This window comes from Fukomys damarensis, unplaced genomic scaffold (assembly GCF_012274545.1).
Source record: "Fukomys damarensis isolate Sample0158 unplaced genomic scaffold, DMR_v1.0_HiC HiC_scaffold_4, whole genome shotgun sequence".
NCBI classification, from domain to species: Eukaryota; Metazoa; Chordata; class Mammalia; order Rodentia; family Bathyergidae; genus Fukomys; species Fukomys damarensis.
The window spans coordinates 66702223-66724215 of record NW_022900916.1 but is presented as its reverse complement, the minus strand read 5'-3'; the positions used below and the strand labels follow the sequence as shown (position 1 = coordinate 66724215).

Below are 21993 nucleotides of genomic sequence, written 5' to 3'. Positions count from 1 at the left end.
TTGAGACAGGGTCTCATTATGTAGTTGAGACAGACCTGGAACTCACTATGTAGCCCAGGCTGGTCTCAAACTCACAGCGATTCTCCTGCCTCAGCCTCCAAGTGCTGGGATTATAGGTGTGAGCCACCATGCCCAGCTTATATCTTTATTTTATATCTAATAGAATTTTTAATTGAACATTATATAGGTGTATTAATTTTTTATTGAAGGTTTGTTATCTTTTCAGTACTATTATACTAATCTTTTTGTTAGCTATTAAGTATCGGAGTACTCATAAGAACATAACATAGAGTGGAAGAGACCACAGTGAGGTAAATGGATGGAATACTTTAATCAATTTTTTAAAAAATATGGCCCAAGGCTGGGGATTTAGCTCAGTGGCACCATGCCTGCCTTACAAACACAAGGTCCTGAGTTTGATCTCTGGTACAAAACAAAACAAAACAAAAAAACTCCAAAAATATGGCCCAAAGTATACTGTTCTGCATGGCCAGTAGTATATAGTAGTGCTCACTTTCCTGTACTCATGTTATCTTCCTCCAGAAGATGACTGTGCTGAGCCCAGGCTGAAATTCAGCTCGGGTGAGTCTTAGACAATGTGTTACTTGCACATGGATCTTCAGGGCCAATAACCTAGATTTGGTTTATTTTATAATACCCTCTTGAAGTAGAACCTAAACTATTTATTACTTTGTCTGCCCAAACTACCAAATATTTCACTTGATTTTCAGATGCTTTCTGTTTAGGATTTTAGTCTCGTGTACCCCCACAAGACCTTGTGCCACCAAAACCCCTGATCAAGGAAAAATGTTTGAAGCCTTCTCAAGGATATTTCAAAAGCTTTTCAGCTTTTCAGCTTCAGTAATCTCTCCATCAGCAGCCTTCTGGGGGAACCAGACTCTTCTAGCACTCAGAGTTTGCAGACATTCTTGTATAAAAGCAGCAAAAAAAAAAACTCAACCCACTTTTTAAAACTTTACCCTTCTCAGGAGTCTTAGCCACTCCAATTTTTATTGTATCAGTAACTCTCTGCAATCTTCAAACGTACAATTTCTGTAACACCATTGCCCCAGCCCCATTTTTCTAGTTGTTCTCTCTGAGAGTATGATCCGTCACTATCTATTCCATCTTTCTTGTGAGAAATGGAAGTCTGTTTCCTCTTTCTCACCAGTTTTAATTTTTGCCAACCAACTGATTGTATAAACAATCTGAAGTATTTTCTGATATATAGTACTATATTTAAGTGTGTAGTTTTTTTGTTTTTTTGGTTTTTTGAAACAGGGTCTCACTATGTAGTTGAGACTGACCTGGAACTCACTTATGTAGCCCAGGCTGGTCTCAAACTCAGCGATCCTCCTGCCTCAGCCTCCCGAGTGCTGGGATTACTGAACAAAATTTTTCTAATTAACATTTAATATGGAAGAATAAAAATTGATCTCTTCCGGTCTTTGAGTAAAAAAATAGATTTGATAAGGGTGAAAGTGGAATGAATTTTATATATATTCCCCAAGTAATCTACTTTAAGAAATTATATTTCACAGAAATAAATTTTCAAAATGCATTGTTTTGGAAATATTTTATAAATATATCATCTAGACAAATTTCGTTTTAGTGTCCATTTTCTCCAGTAACTTTGACTGTGCTTAGAATATGAAGGAAAAATAATATTCTCTAAATCTTCAACTTTAATATTGACTTTTGAGATTTTAAAATCTCCCTTACTATTTGTAATTATAAAACCAATTATAAAGCCAGGTGTGGTAGTATACACCTATAATCCAAGCACTCAGGTGCCTGAGGCAGGGGGATTGGGATCTCTTCGAATTTGAGACCAGCCTGGGCTACATAGTGAGTTCAAGGCCAGCCTGAACTATAGAAGGCAGTGGCAGTGAACCTTTTAAAGACAGATACCCAAACTACAACCCCAAACCCACTTATCACAAAGTGCCAACACTACAATTAAACCTGAGTACTGAGGTTTTAGTTTAGATAAAACAACTCATCCATTAACATCTTCTGTCTTAAAAGAAAAATAACTCAGTGTGCTATAGGTTCACCACCACTGGGAGATCCTGTCTCAAAACAACAAAACAACCAGGGCCAGGAATTTAGCTCAGTGGTCCCACAGCTGGCTTGCAAGCACAAGGTACTGAGTTTGATCTCTGGTACTGCAAAACAAACAAACAAAAAACCCCAAATCTGAGGATTAGCATTATTTTTCTCATGCAAGACAGATACTTTCAAGTCTTCTTAAAATCTGGTTTCCCTTTATATTCTTTTTGTTTTCATTTATTCATGTGTTTTATCTAGCATCACAATCCTTCAGGTATAAGTAACCAGCTTCATCATTGTTATTTCCTAGCTTTCACCATTGAGCTCCATTGGCTGTTGTAGATGCATAGTACTATATATATAGTTGAATGTTAATCTGTCTCAGTCTCTCTTAATGATGGTTATTCATCTGAACCAAGAAAGACTAAAAATGACTTGAGTGACTGTTTTCTCAACTCTTCAAGAATACATGGTAGTATATAATTGATGCTATCCTAGTTGTGTGAGAGAAGAATTATTTCGTTAAATATAAAGGATGTCTTCAGGTAGTGGTTCTCCAATATGCTCTTGGATCCAGACCTTTTCAGACATTTGAAAGGTCAGAATTGTGATCTTAGCAATTTGAAAACATTATTTATTTTTTTAAAGTTCTTCTTCTCTAATAATGGTATAGTGGTGTTTTCCAGAAGCCACATACCATGTAATTTTAGAATAAATTGAATTCTGAAGCAGATAGTATAATTATCATCTATTAAATACAACATTAGCAATATTAACATGTCAATGCTCTTCTTGCTATTTTTTTTCTTTTGGAAGATATATTTTCATAAAATATATTTAATATGTGATAGATCAGTGCAGTTCTATATCTGTGCTTCAAGTGTTCTAATTACCACAGTTGGGTTAAATAATATTAGTCCATCAGTAACATGATTCCAGTTTGCATTACCATTGTATATTAACTGTTGGATAAAATATGTGTTTTACTACTCTCTTCAATTCCCAAATCAGTATGTCTATAAAAGGTATCACATGGTGGATGACTAACCATTTCACTCCTCTCAGAGTCTCTGTAGGGGTTGGTTACTGTATCTGTTTTATCACATACACGGAAAAAACCTACAATTGTATTGCCATTTTGTCTTCTGGTGGTGAACCCACATGATGTTTTATGAACTGGATAGTTGAAGGAATGAATTAGCCAGTTTTCAAAGGTGAAAGTCAGAAAAAAAGAAATAATTCAAAATAAAAATTGAATCAAACATAAATGGAATTGTAGAAGTAGTTGCTCATATGAATGTTAATATTGCTATTGTTCAAGAGAATCTAGATATGCAGCTGGAAGAACTTAGCAGACATTAATTTATTGATATAAATGAGGAAAGGAATTACAATAGAAAGCAAGAAGATGCCCCAGAGAAAGCGATACTAACAAAACACTTTAGAAAATAGGACCTCTCCAAGATATTCCACAGGGTTGCAAAAGAGTGAAAGACAAAATGTTGGGAGCTGATCCAAGCTTACAAAGGAATATGAAAATTTGCTAAGGCAAAAGTACTATTCTCATGCCTTAGATTTTACAAAGAGAAGAATAAAATAAGCATCATTCAAGCTGTTCTTGATAAATTTTTTACAAAGAAGTAAATCATTTTACATAAATATTTCTAATATTCTAAATCACAGTGTTCTTACCTGTTTTACTGTTTTTCATTTTCCTGGACATTTGACTGTTAGATAATTTTTAATGTTTTAACAAAAAATTATAAGGATCACAGAACAATTATATTTTTTCCATAGATTTTTTGCCATATTATAGATTGAACCCCAGGGCCTCACATTGAACTAAACCCGCTAGCCCTTTTAAACATATTTTATTTTGAGATAGGGTCTCACTAAGTTGCCAAGGGTAGGTTCAAACTGAATTTTCCTGCCTCAGAATCTAATCATGCTAGGATTACTTGTGTGTGCCACCAAACTTGGATAATTTTTTATGGGTTATTAAGGTCACTTTACATAGTGTCAGTTTGCATAATAATTTTTAGGATCCTACACTACTGTGTTAGTAAAGACTGCCTGTATTTAAAATTTTCCTTTAAATTTTGAAGATGTAAATAATAGATATAAACAAAGCTCTGTATATTTTCCTTTATATTTGTCTTTTTAAATTTTCTTTCCTAATTTCCAACTATTAAGCCTAAAATATGAGTTTGTATTCTTTTGTCTTCTTCATATTTTCATGTCTAATTACCTATGAACTCTCACAGTTATCTCCTCTTTATCCCCCACCATTTATCTTGGGGACTTATTTGTAGTCCTTTGTAAGATACAAATATAAAAAGATTGGAAAATAGAATTGTTTAAGGAGACAGAACTGCTTTGTAGCATGCATTTCATGGTGATATAAATCTATGCATGTTAAAAATCACAAACTTTTATTTTGCTATGATATTGACGTTTAAACATTTCTTTGCTATTCTTGAAACATGAAAGCTTTCAAATACATGAACAAGTACTTGCTGAGTACAATGTTTAAGGCATTGTCCTAGGTGCCAAGAAAAATACAACACACAAAAGGCCTATTTCTGTCCTGTAGGAACTTATATTCTGATCATTTAAAGATACGAAACACAAATGACAGCAGTAAGTTAAATTGTAATTTTCTCTTGAGGGAGATACAAAATGCTAGTTTGTCTAGGACTATGCAAGAGGGTAACTTTTCATTGCAGATTTGGCATTTGAGCTGAGATTTGGATAATATATTGATTTTTGGCAGAAAAAAGAAAGTATATTCTAATAAGAGATATAACATGAGATAAGATTAATAATATCAACAGGACTGAAAGTTGGGGAAGGCAATTTAGAGAAAGGAAGGAGGGAGACAGAGCAAAAGGGCAGGGGATTAAAAACAAAGAACCAAGCTTTATTATGTACATGTACATACTCCTCAAGATGATTATAAACTGCATGTACTGCAAACGTGTACTAATAAAGAGATAAATTAAAATGTAACATTCTTTGCATATTTGCAAGTTTTCCTATTTATACTTCATAAAAACTGGATTTATACTCCATGAATGCTTATGTCCTATTTTATTCTCTTCTGTGCTTAAAAACTCTTAAAGCATTTATTTGAATCTGAACCTCAAATTTTATACAAGTACAGATGCTTTTAAACTCAAAATGAGGTCATGTCTTGATAAAACAATTTTAAATTGAAAATATTATAAGTCAGAAATGAACTTAATAGGGCCAGGGATTTATAGCTCAGTCTGATTGATGCCTCTCAAGAGCAAGGTCCCGAGTTCGATAGCAAGTACAAAAAAAAATTAATACACCTAACCTACTGTACATTGTAGTTTAGCCTAGTCTATGCTAAAATGCTAAGAAAACACATTTGGGTAAAATCATGTAACACAAAGCCTATTTTATTTATTTAGGTGCCAGGGATCGAACTTGGGACCTTGCACTTGCGAGGCAGGTGGTGGAACCACTGAGCTAAATTCCTAGCCCAAAGCCTATTTTATTATAAAGTATTGAATAGCTCATGTAATTGAAAGAACAGAGTCAAACCATCATAAAGTGGGAACTGTCCTTCGTACTATGGCTCCTGAGTATTTTAGAATTAATGATTTAGGTCATATTTTGATTATAGTTTTCATGGCTGTGAGGGCAGAACTATTGCAAAGTCATAGTTTGGTCAACAGGTTATATCTTAGTCCCTTGAGGCTGCTATAACAAGGATAATTTATAAGCAGCAGATATTTATTGATCACAGTTTTGAAGACACCAGGATCAAGTTGCCAGGAGATTGAGTGTCTGCTGAGGGGCTCCACAGCATAGTGGTGCCTTCTGAGTGTCATTACATAGCAGAAGAGGCAAACAAGCAAGCTCCCTTGGGTCTCTTCTACAAAGAGTAATTAAAGGGCCCTCAGAACCTCTCAAACAGTCCCACTCTTAATACTTTTCTGCTGGGCTTTAGGCATCAACATATAAATTTGAGGAAGACACATGCAGACTGAAATATATACACCAAATATGTAATTTAAAAGCCTAAATTTTCTTTATTTTTTTTCTATTTATGGAATGACTTGAATAGAGTTTTCAGAATATATAATCTTGTAAAATGTATCTTTCACAAACTTGCCTTCCTCCCATTTTTCATACTTATGTAAATGAATTAACTCTGCCTAACAGCAACGATAATTTTTTTTCCTAGGTTTTCTGTGAAGACCCTGATTGATCGGTCTTGCTTTGAAACAATTGATGATTCTTCTCCTGAATTTAACAATTTTGCAGCTATTTTGGAACAGATTCTAAGCCATCGTCTAAAAGGTAACAACATTAATGTATTATTTATTCTCCTCAAATCTTTCTTTATAATAAACTTGAAATTTTAGAAACCATGCAGTCTGGTATGATCTAGATTTTTTTTTAAGAGTAGGAAAAATGTATTAAGAGAAAGAAAGCTTCTGTCTAAGCCAGAAGGGGGACTGGAAAGTGGGTTGCCCGCCCACCTCCCAAAGCCTGGTGTGATCTAGATAGTAGCCACAGTGCATCTTGAGAAATGTGAACCTGATATCACAGTGCCTAATCTTTGTGCCTGTCTCCCTAGAAAAGAATCTCTGTTATTGATTTATTGTATTTCTAGAATGTATTAAAAATGTTGAGAATATTCATTGCTACATACAAGAACGTCACTTTCCATGAATAGTTATATGTTTAAAATAAATGATAGCTGATCTCAAAGCTTATTAGATAGTATTTTAGTTAGGATATAAGAAGCATCCCAGGCAATAAGTTTGTTTGATTAGCATCTATGTTCTTAAATTAGGAATCTTTGAAATATTTTTAGCAGGAAGTAGATTAAAAGGGGACTATAAAAGAGATATTTGACCTTGGTTTTCTTAAATCAGTGAACATATTTAGATCATAAGTACAAATCTCTTAAAATTTAGAGGGGAATGTGAAAGCTACATTCTCTCTGAATTCAAACTTTTAAAAGTAAAACTATATTTCTTTAAAAAGTAATTGAGCCAGGGCATGGTGGCACACACCTGTAATCCCAGCCTTTGGGAGGCTGTGGCAGGAGGATCACTGAGAGTTTGAAGCCAGACTGGTCTACCTAGTGAGAATAAGGCCAGCGTGAACCATGCAGCAAGACCTTGTCTCAAAAAACAGCAACAGGGCTGAGGATTTAGCTCAGTGGTGCCACTGTCTGCCTCGCAAGCTCAAGAACCCAAATTCGATCCCTGGTACAAAAAAAAAAAAAAAAAAAAAAAAAAAAAAAAAAAAATTAACCCCTGGAAAAAAAAAAAAAAAAAAAAAAAAAGCAATAAACAAATAAAATGGAGTTTATAAAAATCAAGAATTACATAGTGTAAGTTTTTATAACAGTAAGTTTACCACATTAATTCTGTTATCTAGTTTTTAAGAGAAAACTTGATAATTGTATATTTTCACATAAGTTTTTATATATATTTACAATCTTAAAGGTATAGTTTTAAATTCGTAATACTAATCTGCTTTGGTAATGTGATTTATGAGAATTTCTCAAATGTGATATGAAGGTTAATTCTATTCTGTATTTTTTGATAATGACATCATCTAGGATTCATGTAATGTTGAAATCATTGGAGCAGTCCTGTGGGCCCAGAAGAAAGGGTTAAATTTACATGGAAGAAAAAATATAAATTAAATCAACATTTTGCAATTAAAATGGAGTCCTTAAAATCTCTGCTGTTAAATTATTTTGCTTTTGCAAGGATTTTTTTTCTCCTTTTTGTTGTCCCATGTTTACTCATTTTTCTGCCATCAATACGTTACTTTCTGTAAGAAAATTTATATGCTTTCTTAAGAGCAAATATAGGAAAGCATTTTGAAATATTGTTAAGGTTACTGTATTGTGCGATGATCATATTTAAAAAAAAATTTTTTTGTACCAGGGATCAAATTTGGAACCTTGCATTTGAGAGGCAGGGGGTAGCACCACTGAGCTAAATCCCTGGCCCATATTTAAAATTTTTATACATAAATTTATAAATAATAACTGACAAAAACCACATAAGATATACTATTATTGTATCTTAGTGGGTTGTTTTTTGGTTTTTTTGGTTTTTTGAAACAGGGTCTCACTATGTAGTTGAGACTGACCTGGGACTCACTATGTAGCCCAGGCTGGTCTCAAACTTGCAATGATCCTCCTGCCTCAGCTTCCCGAGTGCTGGGATTACAGGTGTGCGCCACCACGCCCAGCTCCTGTATCATAGTGTTAACGAGCATTTTATCTTAAGGTTTCCTTGGTTTGGTATACCACTTAGCATCATCACAAAATACATTAAAAACACTATCAATAGAAAAAAAACAGTGGGCCAGGGATGTACCTCAGTGGTGCTGTGCCTGCCACTGGGTCCTTAGCTTGATCCCTAGTACCAAAAGAGAGTGGAGGGGGGGGGAGAAAGGAAGAAAGGCAGGCAGGCCATGCTGAGATTCCTACACTCAGAGATCGGCCAGACTGCTGTGGTGATAGTGGACTCAATCTACACACTGGACTGCCATCTTCTGTTGTGCCTTACCAAAATATAGATTGTGAACCTTCAGAATTACTTCTAAACAATCAAATCTATTAATACTACTTCTGAGGCATACTAAATGAAAACACAGTTCCTAGTTGAGTTATACATAAAATTTCTACTAATGTGATTAAGATAGCAAGAAAGCAAATACAGTAAGGTTTGTGTAGATTTTTTAAGGTAGGTAAGATCAGTAATTCAAAATATGATTTTTTTAAAACTTCCTATAAATTGACTTGTAGTCATTGTGATTGGCTCAGATAGGAACCATGAAATGCTATATAACTTTTGAGATGAGTACTTTAAAGACACATGTCTGAAATTTTCATGTATTATTTTCCATTTTTAGTATTCTAATACAAAACACATTTGTTTTACTTTTGGTTAAGTTATATAATTATTTTGATAATACACTATGTCCACTTAAAATTAAGTATACATAAATTAATTTCAAATGTTTTTCTTCATAGAAGTACAGATCTAAAATGTATAACTTCATGAGATTGTGAGATTTATTTTTTTCTCCAACTGCTGCTTATTTTTGAAGTAAAGGGCATTTGATTTGAACACTAAATTTTTTCAGAGAAATATCAAATCTCCCTCTGACATAATATGTACTGTGCTGACACAAGTAAAGTGAAGTACTGACAAGATTACCTAGATAATTCCCTCTAAAAGGCCCATTATTGAAGAAGAGGAGGATTTTAAAACCATAGACATTAATTTTACTTGCAATAATTCCTCAATAAGATTATAGGAATTCTGGAGGAAACATAGCCTCTTTAATAAATGGTGTTAGAAAAACTGGATTTCAACCTGCCAAAGATTAAAACTAGACCTGTGTCTTTCACCATGCACTAAACCAACTTCAAAGTATGTTAAATATCTAAATATTAAAACAGAAACTCTGAACTTTCTGGAAGATAAGGTAAGTAGAACTATTGAGGATATTGGCATAGGAAAAGACTTTATGAACAAAACCTCAGTAGCACAGGAACTAGCACAAAGAACCAAGAACTGGGATCTTACCTTATTGAAAAGCTTCTGTGCTGCAAGAGAAACCACCAACAGAGCTAAAAGACAACCTACAATGTGGGAAAAATTTTTATTAGCCCTTGCTCAGACAAAGGACTACTATCTAGAATATTTAAAGAACTTTTAAAAAATCAGATGCTAAATATATAAAGACCCAGTTAAAAAGTGGGCATCTGAAATGAACACACATTTCTCAGACAAAGAATTAAAAAGCAGCAAATAAAACATGAAAAAATGTTCACCATCTCTGGTCATTGGAGAGATGCAAATGAAAACAATGATGATATTCCCCCTCACCCAAGAAAGAATGGCTGCTATCAAGAAATCAACCAACAACAAATGCTGGCAGGTTGTGGGGGAAAAGCAACCCTTCTCCATTGTTGGTAGAAGTATAGACTGGTGCAACCACTGTGGAAATCAGTATGGAGATACCTCAAAAAACCCATTTGACCCATTTATTACTCTGAGAGATATCGTCCCAAAATAATTAAAATAATTATACCACAGTGATATATCCATACTCATGTTTATAGCAGCACTTGTAATAGCTAAAGCTTGGAAACAGCCCTATTGCCCATCAACTAGACTAGATAAAGAAGATGGGATTTTTTAATAAAATGGAGTAGTACTCAGCCATAAAGAGTGAGAAACTAGACTCATTTATAGCTAAATGGATACACATTGAGGCCATACTCTTAAGTGAAATAAATAGGACACATGTAAATATCAAATAGTTTCTCTGGTATGATAAACTGAAAGTACAAATAAGAATCAAAATGTATGATAGATAATGTGAAATAGGAAGAAAAGGTTCAATGGGGCAGAGGAAGTTAGAGGGATAGGGGAAGGGAAAGAAGGGAATGGGATAAATATGAGAAAAGAAAAAAAGGGAAACATAGTCTTTGTAAATAGAGAAGGGTGGAAGGGTTGAAGGAGGGCAGGGGAATGGGTAAAAAATAAGAAGGTACATCATGTAAAGGTACAGGTTCCTAACGATGAGTGTAACTGTATTCTATGCCTAAAATGTACCAGTAAACTTAATGGAAAAAAAAGATAATAGGAATTAATCACAGAATATTAAAAATGAAAGAGACCTTAGGTCAGCTTGTTCAGTAATTTTTGAACTTTATTCTAAGGCATACTGCTTCTCTTTATTTGATCCCCACATTTCTCAACCATGCCCCTGCATTAGAAACTGGATATATAAATGGCACACTTTGTTGAAGCTAGAGTTGATAAGTTAGGCGTTTTGCCTGCTCAGCAATGGTTCCATCCTACCCCCACCACACCCCACAACTCTATAGCAAGACTTGAGGTTCCATAGTGTCAAGAATCACATATTAGAAAGCAGTACCCTGTTCTGCTCTGTCTCCTACTGAATCTACTCAACAATATTTCTAACTTGGGGAAATAAATCCTTTTATTTTAATACTTATGATTTGTGGGAATTTAGTAAAGAAGTCCATCACTTTTTTGGACAGTTCAGATTGTTAGAAAATTCTTAGTTCTGTGAAGCCGACTTATCTTATTGTGCTTTGATCTTTAGCTGCTACATTTTTCAAATATGAAAACAGATTGCTATTATATAACCCTTTCCTTCAATTCTTTTTTCTCTCCCCATTTAGATATCCCTAGTTCCTTATATCATCTGGATCTACCACAGTCTTAGTTATTATTCTGGTTTATCACTGATTTGTCTTAAAGCCTGGTACTCAGGACTGTGTAAAATGCTTCACATCAATGAAATTGTATAGTACTCAGAATTTAAGACTACACGTTGATTTGTTTTGATTCCTATATACTATGTTTGGTGAGGCCTAGTACAAGCTCAAGGCTTTTAAAAATTTTATCTACAGCTTGTCTTATTCCCAAAAAAGAAAGAAAAAGAAACAAACCAGTGACAGTAGACAGTATGTATGGATTGGTAGAATTAAGAAATCTTAGCAGTTGGTTAGCAGATGGGAGGGCACTGAAGATGAGAGTGATGCCAATATTCCATTCTGGTTGTGGCCATTGCACAAAGATGCTTAAAAGGAAAGGAAAAAGGTGTTTAACAAAAGAGAAAGCAAGGTTGGTTTTGTCATTGAGGAAAACAAGATGGAACAAAATGAACAGAAAAAGAGAATGAAAACAGGGAAATGAAGAGCAGTTAGGTAGAAAAGGAGAGTAACTTTCTAAAACAGTTGGTTTTAGTCAAAGTTAAATTGATAACTTCAAAAAGCCTGATACTTTGTTGTAATTTATATTGAAAAAGCAGTCTTTTAAAAATATTCATCAATTGTATCATGATTTGTCACTTTCTTGTAGTGTTATTCATCTATCACTGAGCTAAAATTTTTACTCACTCATCAAAAACTGTAATGTAATGAGTCAACTATAAGTACATGTATTTAATTACATTTATTCATTCGTTCATTCATTCATTCATTCATTTTGCTACCAGGGATTGAACTTGAGACCTTCCACTTGCGAGGCAGGTAGTGACACCACTGAGCCAAATCCCTGGCCCTTAACTACATTTATTGAGTGCCTAATATATCATATACTGTTGGCAGTTTTGAGCATACATTATGAATAAAACAATCTGTGCCCATACAACTTCTATCATTCTATCAAATGAGGGAATATATGCAATTTAGGAGGAGTTCTGCTTCTGGGAGGAGAAAGTTGACATACTTTCCCCTAATTCTCCCACTAAGAAAAACCAAAGATGTTGGACATTATATATAAAACAAACATGAGAAGACTCTGAAAGAGAACAAAGACTACTACAGTCCTTAGGAATGATCTGGTGTAGGATTTCTGGATTTTCTTTTTGCCTCAGCCATCCCAGACTGGGTTCTGGAAGAGACAGGAACCTGTAACATCAACAGGCACAGAAAACAGAACTCATGAAAGAAGCTGTTCTCCATAGCCAAAGATCAGGAAAAGTACAGCCTAGCAAGATAAAAAACATTTAGACAGTGTCTGTTGTACCTTAGTCACAAAGTGCAGAAAAGCTACGACACCACCCACTGTAGGAAAAGCTACCTGGGGAACTCAGAATTCCATCCTCATAATGCTATAATAAGTGTCCCATTACTACAGTTAAGGTGGAATTAGATGGAACAAAACAGGGATCTAGGCCTTCTTCCTTCATGGCTGATCATGACCCAGCCCCCCATATTGATGGGCACCATTTGGGGTAGCATAGGCTTCCATCTGACCTAGCAGTAATCAGGTGCCATTAACCTGACAATTGGAGTGATGTCATAAGGACCTAGTAGAGAGTTTTATATTGTCACTCAACAGTTGGGAGGCCATCCCTAGTGCAGTGTCAATGGAGACCACAGGGGAAGCTTGGATTCCCACCCAGCAGTAATGAGGAATCTCCATTGGGTCATTTGAGACCATTTGGGAAACTTGGACTTCGCTCTCCACTTGGCCATTTTGAAGTGGTACTTTCCCTGCCCTTGACCCCTGTTTTCATGCTGGAGCAGTATTATAAAAAGCCAACTAAAGCAGAAAGCTTAAATAAGATCCAGAGTCTCATTATATAAGCATTTCCAGACTTCACCTGAAATTCATTTATCATAACAAGAACCAAGAAACTCTGAGATGTGAACACATAAGAGATGATAGAATAAATGAGAAAAATAAAACAGCCATGATTAAAATGCTTCAAAGAGCAATTATGAACATTCTGGAAACAAATGAAAACATACAAAACCCCAGCAAAGAAATAGAAGTTGTAAAGAGGAATCAGCAGAAAGTTTAATGCTACAAAAATATAAAATAGAAAGCTCAGTAAGTAGTCCCAAAAGGAAAATAGGCACAGAATTAGTGAGCTAGGAGAGAGAATAAAGAAAATTTCTTATCTGAACAACAGAAAAATCAGACTTAAAACCAGTAGAGCTTCAAGGACCTGAGATAACAAAAGATGACTTGTCAGAGTTCTTGAAGGAGAGGAAAAAGAAACTCAAAGAAATAATGATGGAAAACTTCCCAAACTTGACAAAAGAAACACACAGATTCAAGAAATTTGAGCAAACACCACAGGAAACAGACCAAGGAAATCTTTGCCTAGACACATAATTAAACTTGTCAAACTTAAAGACAAGAAAAACTGTTGAAAGTAGCCAGAGAAACCATGGGTGGGAAGATGGTGAAGTAAAGTCCAGAAGCATATCCTAGCCTTTCAGAACCTGGAGTTGACACATTGAGAAAACAACCATTTAATGAAGAGAGAAAAAGAGCTCCAGAAATCAAGAAAGAGCTGACAGAAAACTAAATCACAGAGAAGTTGGAGAAATGAAGACAATGAAAAGAAGAAGAACAAAGCAGTCTGAAACAGTAACCTTGGCTCTTGGAGGGGGAGTCTGTGAAGTTACAAGGTAAGTTCAGAGGGTCAGCAGCCCCAGAGAGACACCAGACTGGCAGTACTAGCTCCAAGAAGAGCCCATGGTTATTGTAATCTGAAAATACAGTTAACTCTTTTTACGTAACAGGCTAGAAATCCATTGTAGCTCCTGCCATATTTGGGAGTGATTAATTTGGAACCATTTTGAGAAGGGATGTATTAAGACTGAGCTACTGCAGAAATCAAAAGTCACAGAACAACTGTACTTCAGGTTTTCTGGCACCCTACCACAATGACTGGTTGGGAGATGGCCACAAGAGACAGGGTGGGGGTAGTTATCCAACCCCCGAGAAGTTTAAGCAACAGCAAGCTCAAACTGAGAAGGACACGGTGGTCCTGCTGTCTCTAGTGAGAAGCAAGACTTGGTTATATGTGATTTTTGGAGGAAATTGGGTCTGAAAGAGCTGGCATGAAGTCCATTTGGGACGCTTGACCACCCTCCCTGCCTTCCTCATCTCATGGCATCCTATCAGCCCTGAACTTGGTGAGCTATTTGCTTCCTCAAATGCCAGTGTGATGAGGGATATGCCTCAGCTTGGATGATTGCCACTTTCATAAATGTACAACAGAAGGGCTTCTGGAGCAGGAAAGGTACCTCACAAGCCCACAGGACCTAAAGGTAGGTGAAGACAGCAGTAGCTTGGAGCCTCAAAAGGGGCACAAACACTGTAAGCTACTGGAGTGAATACAACCCTAGGATAGATAACACAGCATTGATCCTGCCAAGCAGAAGAGATGGGGCAGGTCTCAGCATTCACAAACCAAAAAAGGGGTTTAGAAGCCTATTAGGCCCTAGTTGTGACTCACTGTCCCTCCCCCCATCCAGTGGAATCCAATCCTGGAGGTCTGAGAAAGAAGTCACCTACTCAGAGGCAATTTTTGGCCTCATTTCTCTTTTTGTTATTTTTTCTTTTTTCTCTTTCTTTTGCCTTTTGATTTATTTCTTGTTTCCTATTCTTTTTCTTGTCTGCATTTTCTTTTACCTAATTCTATTAAATTATTTTATTCTTTAATTGGATTCTTTAGCTCACTTTTCTCTCCTCATCTTCCTTTTTTGGTTTGTATTGAGTTTATTGGTACATTCTAGGTATACAGTACAGCTACATTCATTACTGGGATCTTCTACCTTTACAGGACAGGTCTTGGTTCTCATTTTTTCCCTTTGTCCCTGCCCTCCCCCTTCACCCTTCCTTTTTTTTTCTTTCAGGTTTTCTTTCATTTTTTTCACTTTCCACAACCCTACCATTTTTGTTACTACCATTAAGCTTTATTAATTTTTAGATATTTACTTGATGCTCTGCCATTCTTGCTAAATTATTTTCTATTAATGATGGTAAAGTTGTTGCATTTAGTAGACATCTCCTGTATGTCAGTATTAGGTCTGCCTTTCTATACCATTATGTTAGATCTCTTTTCTGCTCTTGAGGATAGTAAAGTAGCTTTTATTGGTTCTTGTGAAATGTCAATATCTAGTATGATTTTGACTCTATTATTGCTCATTTCTTTGCTAGTATAGTGGTGATGGAGTTGTTGCTTTGAATAAGTAGGTTTCTGCTGTATATCAATGTCTAGTTTGTCTTTATGCTGTCAAGATGACTGTAGTTTGTTTTCCCTTCTCTGTGTGGTGCTGGAAATCATGCCCCCAGAAGAAAGTGGACACTAAGACTCTGAAATATGCTAAGGCAATAGGGCGGTATAAGCACAAAAACGTAACCAAACACAAGGACAAAAAGACTCCAACCAAAGAGATCTACACAGTAGTGATTTTTTTCCCCAAGTGAGCAAGATTGTAAAAGATAGCAGTATCTCAGTTCACAAACTTAATTTGTTCCATGATTCTGGAAAAGATGGCCATGTTCCTTAATAAACCTACATGCAAATATCCTCAACAGCAATAAGAATGCAACAAATCATGAAAAAGATAATACATCATGACCAAATTGGTTTCATCCTGGGGATGCCATGATGGCTCAACATATGTAAATCTATAAATGTAATATATCACGTACATAGAAATAAGGATAAAATGATCGATGACATGGAAAAAGCCTTTGACGAAATACATCCATTCATGATTAAAACCCTGAAGAAAATAAGTACAGAAGCATCATATTTTAAACTGGTAAAAGCCATTTATGACAGATCCCTGGCCAACATCACATTAAATAGGGAATAACTGATAGCATTTTTTTGAAATCTCAGTACCAAGGGCATCTGTTCTCACCACACCTGTTCAATACAGTACTCAAAACTTTAGACAGAGCAAAGAAAAAAATAGGAGAAAATGAAAAAATGGAAATAAAGTGTAAATGGAGAGGGGAAGAGGGGGTGAAGGGAGGGTAGGGACAAGGGGGAAACATGAGAACCAAGACCTGTCATGTAAAGGTACAAGATCCCAAATAATGAATGTAACTGTACTGTGTACCTAAATGTACCAATAAACTCAATGAGGAAAACATTTTAGAGCAATCAGGGAAGAGAAAGGAATAAAATAGATATGCAAAGGAAAAGAAGTCAAACTGTCCTTATTTGCAAATGGCATGATCTTTTACAAAGAAGACCCCAAAAATTCTACCTAAATACTCCTAGAACTAATCATCAAAGTAGCAGGATAAAAAATAAGCAGACAAAATACAATATCATTCTTATACATCTATAATAAAACCACCAAGAAAGAAATTAGGAAAACAACCCCATTCACAGTAGTTTCAAAAAAATTAAGTACTTAATAGATCTAATAAAGAAAATGAAAGACCTTTGTAATGAAAAGTAGGGTATGCTGAAAAGAGAGTTTGAGGAGGATATAAAAAAATCCCTTATAGGCAGAATCATTATTGTCAAAATGGCCATATACATACATAGATCTAATGCAGTGCCTTCAGTATTCACATAGGTAGAAAAAACAATAGCTAGAAAAAAAATCCCAAAGTTTATGTGGAACAAGGAGGGACCTAGGATTGCGAAAGTGATCTGGGCAACAAGAACAGAGCAGGAGGTATTACAGTCAAGGATTTCACATTAAATTACAAAACTACTGTGAATCAGCTGGAGTATTTTCACTGATAACACACTGCAAGTGTCCATTCATTATGACTATATGTGTCTTTCAAGATGGAGCCACTTTAAAAAGTGAATTTTGTCTTGTATCTGAAGTGGATAGAAGCATATGCTTAAACTGCAAGATTTGTACTTGCTAGAAGATGTTTTAAAATAGTGGTTTGGCCTCTGATTATTTATAGGTTTCATAAACTTGAAAATCAATCCCTCTTTAAGGTGGCATAGAGTTTTCAAGTCTTGTGCACATAAAATTGAGTTGAAGTTCATCCTGCCATTTTTCTTTATCTAAATTTTGTGTTAAAAGTTCATATGGTAACTGCACCTTGTTAGGCACTATGGTCTAATTTTTGTGACTGTGTGGTAGTCACTAACAGAATAACAAAGCAAATTAAGATCATGAACTTTGGTAAAACACTTTTAGAATTGCTCACCATTTGGTTTAATTTCTTCCAAACTCTGTATTCTTAACTGGAAGTTACTTTTTAACTTTTGCAAGCATTCAGATTAAAATTGAGCCCGTACTGTGATGATTCCTACTTCCTCTGATGTTTTAAGTGCAAACTAACATTTAAATGAACATTAGTATTTAGTAGTGCAGATATATCTATGCATTTGCTTGATTCAATTTTTTAAGGGTCTTACTTTTTAAATGGAATTGCATTGTTTCACCGATAAACTAAGTATATTGCTGCACTTATAAATTTTCAAAAGTGATTAAAAATTGCATTATGTTTCTTTTTTAAAATTCTGTTAAAAAAGACAAATTCTTTCAAAAGAGGTATCTAAACATGTTCCTAATTTTGTATATGGGCTTAGGTTTTGTAACCAATAAAAAAAGCTCCCACCAAATATGACTTTATAAAAAAGCTATTGTAGTAAAAACAGCATGGTTCTGCTACAGAAACAGATATGTGGATCAATAAAACATAACAGAGGATGCAGAAACAACCTCAGGCACATTCAGCTATCTACTCTTTGACATAGAGACCAAAAATGTATGCTGGAGAAAAGATAGCCTCTTTAATTAATGGTGCTTTGAAAATGCAGAAGAGTATGAAAGAGTGAATCTAGATCCATGTCTTTCACCCTGTACAAAAAATAAATCATCATGGGTCCAAGACTTAGATATAAAAACAGAAACACTGAGTCTACTGGAAGATAAAATAGGCAAAACTTTTGAAGGCATAGGCATAGGCAAGTGCTTACTGAATAGAGCCCCAAATGGACATGACAGAACACCAGCAATCAACAAATGGAAATATTTCAAATGTAAAAGCTTCTGCACAGTGAAGGAAACAACCTAAGCATGAACAGGCAACCTACAGAATGGGAAAATATTTTTTGCCACTTACTCCTTGGCCACAGAACTAATATCTTGGCTATAAAAAGAACTTAAAACATTAGACTCCTCAGAATAAAAAGATCCAGTCAAAAATTGGCAATTGAAATGAATAGACAGTTCTTAAAAGTATAAATGGCTAATGTATGAAAAAATGTTCAGCATCTTTAGCTATGAGAAAAATACAGTTCAGAACAGTGAGACTCTTTAAGACCCAAAACTAAAGCCACTAGATGAAAACAGGGAAAGTTCCTTGACATTCATCTCAGCAATTACTGTTTTTAGATATGACACTAAAAGCACCTAAAACAAAACAAATACAGAACAAGTTAAACTTCATAAAGGTAAGATGTTTCTGCACAGCAAAGAAAGTCAACAAGCTGAAAAGAGAATCTAAGGATAGAAAAAATATTTACAGACCACATATCAAATAAGAGGCTAATATCCTATGACAGTGATGGCAAACTTTTTAGAGAGCAAATACCCAAACTGCAACCCAAAACCCACTTACTTATCACAGAGGGCCAGCACTGCCCCATGTGTGTGTTATCAGATGCTCAGCTGCTGGGATGATGCTGGGGTGACTTGGCCTACATTCAGACAGGTCTCTGCATGACTGCTGTGGCACACTTAGCATAGGTTGGTTGCTTATGTCCTAGCACATACTACTTAATACAAAACCAACAAACTAACCAGCAAAAGCCTAATTTAAAAATGGGCAAAGGACTTGAACAGATACTTTCCCAAAGGGGGCCTGCAGATACCAAGTATATGAAAAAGTGCTAAGGAACAGTAATCATTAAGAAAATGGAAAATCAAAAACATAATGAGATATCACTTCATTCCTGTTAGGGTAGATGTAAGCAAGAAGTCAAAAGATAATGCATATTGGTGAAGATGTGGAGGAAAGGGGACCCTTGCACAATGTTTGGGAAATGTATATTGGTATAGCCATTATGGAAAACAACAGGGAGGTTTCTCAATTAAAAATAGAACCGCAACATGAACCAGAGATTCCTAATCTGAGTATACAGCTAAATATTTCAGAGATTATCAGAGATATTTTCACTTCCATATTTATTGAATATCTATTGGCAATGGACGAAAACAGAAACTGTGGTACATGTGCACACGGAACACTCTTCTCCTTCAACATACCAGGAAATCCTGCCATTTGCAATAACCTGGGTGAACATGGAGAAAGAGCTGAGTTAAATAAGCCAGATACAGAAAGACAATACTACACGATTTCATTTATATGTTAAACCATATATATTTTTTAAAAGTCAAACTCCTAGTAACAGTAAAATATTGATTACCTACATCTGTGCAGTAAGAAAAAAGGACAATTACTGGTCAAAGGTACAGACCTATGTGTAATGAAAATGATAAAGGATAGAAAGTAAAGGAACCTACATAATTAAATATTTTACTTTAAATGCATTTTATTGTAATCCTTAGAGCAGTAACTATAAAAATACTAATAAATTTATTCCAAAGGCTTATAAATAGATCAAAATTGATTGCTAAAAACACTGAAATTATCCAATAAAAAGCAGGAAAATAAAAGTGGTACAGAGAAAACAGTTAATCCAGCCATTTTAATAATTACATGAGGTCTGGGGATTTAGCTCAGTGGTGCTGCTGCCTGCCTTGCAAGCACAAGGACCCGAGTTCAATCCCCGGTACAAAAAAAAAAAATTACATGAAATATTTGGTTAGGTAAAAAATGACAATATACAAAGAAAATCTCTTTATACTGATAAAGCTAAACTTAAAGTAGAGAAATATATTCTGTACAGCAACTAATTGAAAGAAAGCTTGATTGGGTAATGTTAAAAATGGTAGAACTATAAAAATTGATGACAAAGGTGCACACTTACATATAAGAAGCAGATCAATCTGTCAGGTAAAGAACATCTTAAATATGTATGCAGCTACAACAGAGCTTCAGAAAGTAAAAGCCAATAGAACTGGCTTAGAGGAGGCTTAGAAAAATCCACAGTTATACTTGATAACTTCAGCACTCCTTTTGTAATAATCATTAAAGTGAGATAGTTAGAAAATCAGTAATATAAAATATCTGAACAACATTAGGAACTAGCTGACTTAACTGACATTTTTAAAATACTTAACAGCAGAATGTATATTCTTTTTGAAGGAAATGGAACATTCAAGAATATAGATCTTATTCTGGATCATTAACAAACCTTAATGAATTTGAAAGAATTGAAATTATTCAAAGTATATTCTTTGCCCATAACAAATAATATCAAGAACAGATATCTGAAAAATTATAAAATATTTGCAAATTTAGAAAACACTTTTAAAAGAATCCCTTAACCAAAGAGAAATTCTCAAGAAAAACTATAAAGTATTTAGAAATGAATGAAAAATTAAAATGCATCATATAAAAATTTATGGGATGCAGTTAAAGCAATGCTTAGGTGAAATTTAAAACATTGAAAGTTTACTTATGTGGAAACTGAAGAAAGGAGAGCAAATTAGAACCAAAGCAAAGAATGAAAGAAATATAAATACAAAAGCAGAAACCAATGGAATTTAAGACAAAAACAATAAACATGATCAGTGATATGAGAGGCTGATTACTTAAAAACATCGATAAATTTATAAACATCTACTTATACTGACCAAGAAGGAAGGTTGCAAATGACAAATATCAGAAATGAGAGACATATCACCATAGGTCCTGTATTTACAGAATAATATGAATACTTTTATTAACAATTCTTATAAAGACAATGAGGATGAATTGGACTGATTTTTTGAAAAGTAAATTGTTAGAAAACTTATGAAGAAATAACTAATCTGAATAGTCCTGTATCTACTGAGGAAGCTGAATTAATATCTTAAAAACCTTCCAGCAAACTCTATCCATACGTATTATTATTGTTGGTAGCAACAAGCCATTAAATATACTGGTAATCCTAATCATTCCTATCCAGGAAATATATGTAAAGGAAACTACTTACCAGAACCCCTAATAGATACTAGAAGCCTCAATACAGTATTAACAAATTAAGTCTGAAATGCAAGAATGTTTCAGTATTTGAAAGTCGTGATTAATTTTCTGAAAATACTTTAAAAAACAGGATAATGTAGATATGTGAACAAGCATTTGATAAAATTGAACATTCATTAAAAGCTTTACACAGTCACACTTCTTCCCCCCGACAAACTCTCACACATATACATACATGCTTTTACATGAAATAGTCTTGAAAGGCAGGAAGAGGACATTGACAAATTATGTTGTGTAATCATGTTATAAGAAAAGTATACTGAACATGGTATACTACAGAGGAGTAAACCATTCTGTTGTAATCAGGACTTCATATAGGTAAGAGACATAAAAATGCTTCAAATGAAATTACAATTTAATTTTTGAAAATGGCATCTGTGACTTTATGGATTAGTAGGCCAGATAGTTTAAGAAAACAAATTTAGCAGGAAAGTGGTCAGAAACAACCTTGTAAAATTCATCTAAGTTATGTGTGGGTGGGATACATCAGTAAATTTTG

General features: G+C 34.7%; 1 protein-coding gene and 1 pseudogene across 1 annotated transcript in view; both read left to right on the top strand.

Moving 5' to 3' along the window:
• Window positions 1-21993, top strand: part of Rundc3b (RUN domain containing 3B) — a 163990-nt gene that overhangs the window by 8759 nt on the left and 133238 nt on the right. Inside the window, exon 2 of the mRNA XM_010632934.2 lies at window positions 6269-6384. Within this exon, the coding sequence (XP_010631236.1) occupies window positions 6269-6384 (116 nt within the window). The remainder of the gene's footprint in view (window positions 1-6268; window positions 6385-21993) is intronic.
• Window positions 13947-21993, top strand: part of LOC109118318 — a 12557-nt pseudogene continuing 4510 nt past the window's right edge.